Genomic DNA, 2,082 nt, shown 5'->3' on the forward strand with positions numbered 1-2,082 from the left:
TATGCCATTCGGACCACGGCAACCCGTGCCGACTTGCAGTCAAAGTTATCAAAATAAACTTTGTGCAGTCTCCGACTAACACTCGAACCGAGCAGTTGTGTCCGTAATCTCTTTCTCGTATAGTGTTTATTTCACGTGCTTTTCATTTCTTCCATTTTCTTCTCAAGTAAGTTATTTTTCTGTGAATAATTTCTTGTTGGTGTACTGTGAAGTGAACCAATCATATGGAAGTGTCCCCACCGTTCCCCTCGGGGAATTGGTTTGGCATACTGGCTGACAGCATGCTGAAATCCCCCAAATCTAAACGTAAAAAACCTACCAACTCTACAAAAGAAGCATTTCCTACTTTGCCTGTACCATCGAAAAACAACAACCAAAACGACCCTAAATTTATTGTTGTCAAATCGACTGACGTATCTAATCCACTCTCTAAATACAGCGTTTTTGCTAAAAAAAAAGCACTTGACAGCATTAGCACTGAATATACTTCAGTAAATATACTTCGTGACGGGAGCCTTCTGGTTCTTACCAAATCTACTAAAATAGCTGAAAAGTTTATAAAATGTAAGAATTTTGGTGGTCTTTGTCCGGTTTCCATTGATTTTCACGGAGCTCTTAACTGTTGTAAAGGAACAATTTATGACATTAATCTCGCAAACACAAGTGAACAAGAGATTCTTGACGGTCTTAAGTCTCAGGGTGTTGTTGCCGTCTATAAATTTACTAAAGATCGCAACGGTATAAAAAGTCCAACAGGCAGAATTGTCTTAACGTTTAACCTATACAAAGTGCCATCTGTCATTGACGTTGCTTGGTATTCTTTGAAAGTAGAAGAATATTTTCCTACTCCAATGCGATGCCGTAATTGTCAACTGCTCGGTCATACTCTAAAAAGATGCAACAACAATCCCACATGTGAGACGTGTAATCTCCCCCCACATAACCCAGAAAAATGCCAACGCCTGATGTGCGCGAACTGTTTTGGTTCCCACTCGGCTTCTGACAAAGACTGTCCTCAATACTTGCAACAAAAACAAATATTAAAAATAAAAACACAAAACAAGTGCGACTTCAAAGAAGCTAGACGCTTGTACAAGATCCAAAACCCGGCAAGCATAAACCACAAGCAAACATACTCCTCAGTCACAATTGCAGCACCACCACCCTCCCTTCAGCCTAATACACTTAGCCCAAATACTGTGTTTCACACCAGCAGCTCTAAAATCTCTTCCGACTCCATACTCAGCAACAGCAACAACCTCAGCACTATCGATTTACCTACAATTCTCTCTTCCTACATCGCTTCACATAATAGTATACCCTCTGAAACTCACGTAACCGATCTCAATTCAAACAACACACAGCCACCATCTACCATCCCCCCGCAACCCACCACCGACCACACTCAAATCCCAAAATCTCTTTCAGTCCACAGTTCTCTTTCCAGCGAAACCAATACAAACTCTTTAGCCAGCACACAGCACAAGATCGCCGATACGTACTCCCGCCGAATCCCTTTGTCTCTTTCGACCCACAATAGTTACATTGCAGATCACTCTCCTCCTCTCAGCCTCCAGCAAACGGACTGTGTTGATACAGCCTCGACTCTCTCGGCGACTGCAGAGCTTTACACTAACAACTTTGACAACGATCAACAAGAACCCGTACTATAGGTTATTTCATTGCAAAATAACCCAAGTAGTAAATTACTTAATATAAACAATTAGTTATGATACTGAATATTCTTCAATGGAATATGAAAGGTTATCTAAATAACTACATAGAACTGGAAACCCTCATTAAAGATCGGAACCCGCATATTGTCTGCCTTCAAGAAACCCATTTAAAATTTAACTCCTCGCCACACAAACCAAAACATTACTCAGCCTACTTTCACAATTTCTCTAACTTTAATTACTGCAAACAGGGTTGCGGATTGTTAATCCACAAAAACATTCCACACAAAATCAAAAGCATAACATCCAATTTGTCAGTGGTTGCAGTAGAAATAAACGTTAAATTTCCAATCACAATTTTCTCCTTATACATACCTCCAGATAAAACTTTTACACACTCGGACTT

At 40.2% G+C, this 2,082-nt stretch overlaps 1 protein-coding gene across 1 annotated transcript; it reads left to right on the forward strand.

The window, feature by feature from the left end:
• Nucleotides 1–224: 224 nt before the first annotated feature.
• Nucleotides 225–1,673, forward strand: LOC118754252. Its single transcript, XM_036489120.1, has one exon. The coding sequence runs from the start codon at nucleotides 225–227 to the stop codon at nucleotides 1,671–1,673; it is 1,449 nt and encodes a 482-aa protein (XP_036345013.1).
• Nucleotides 1,674–2,082: the final 409 nt, after the last annotated feature.

The sequence above is a fragment of the Rhagoletis pomonella genome, unplaced genomic scaffold (assembly GCF_013731165.1).
Source record: "Rhagoletis pomonella isolate Grant_MI unplaced genomic scaffold, Rhpom_1.0 Rhpom_scaffold_00002, whole genome shotgun sequence".
Classification (NCBI taxonomy): Eukaryota; Metazoa; Arthropoda; class Insecta; order Diptera; family Tephritidae; genus Rhagoletis; species Rhagoletis pomonella.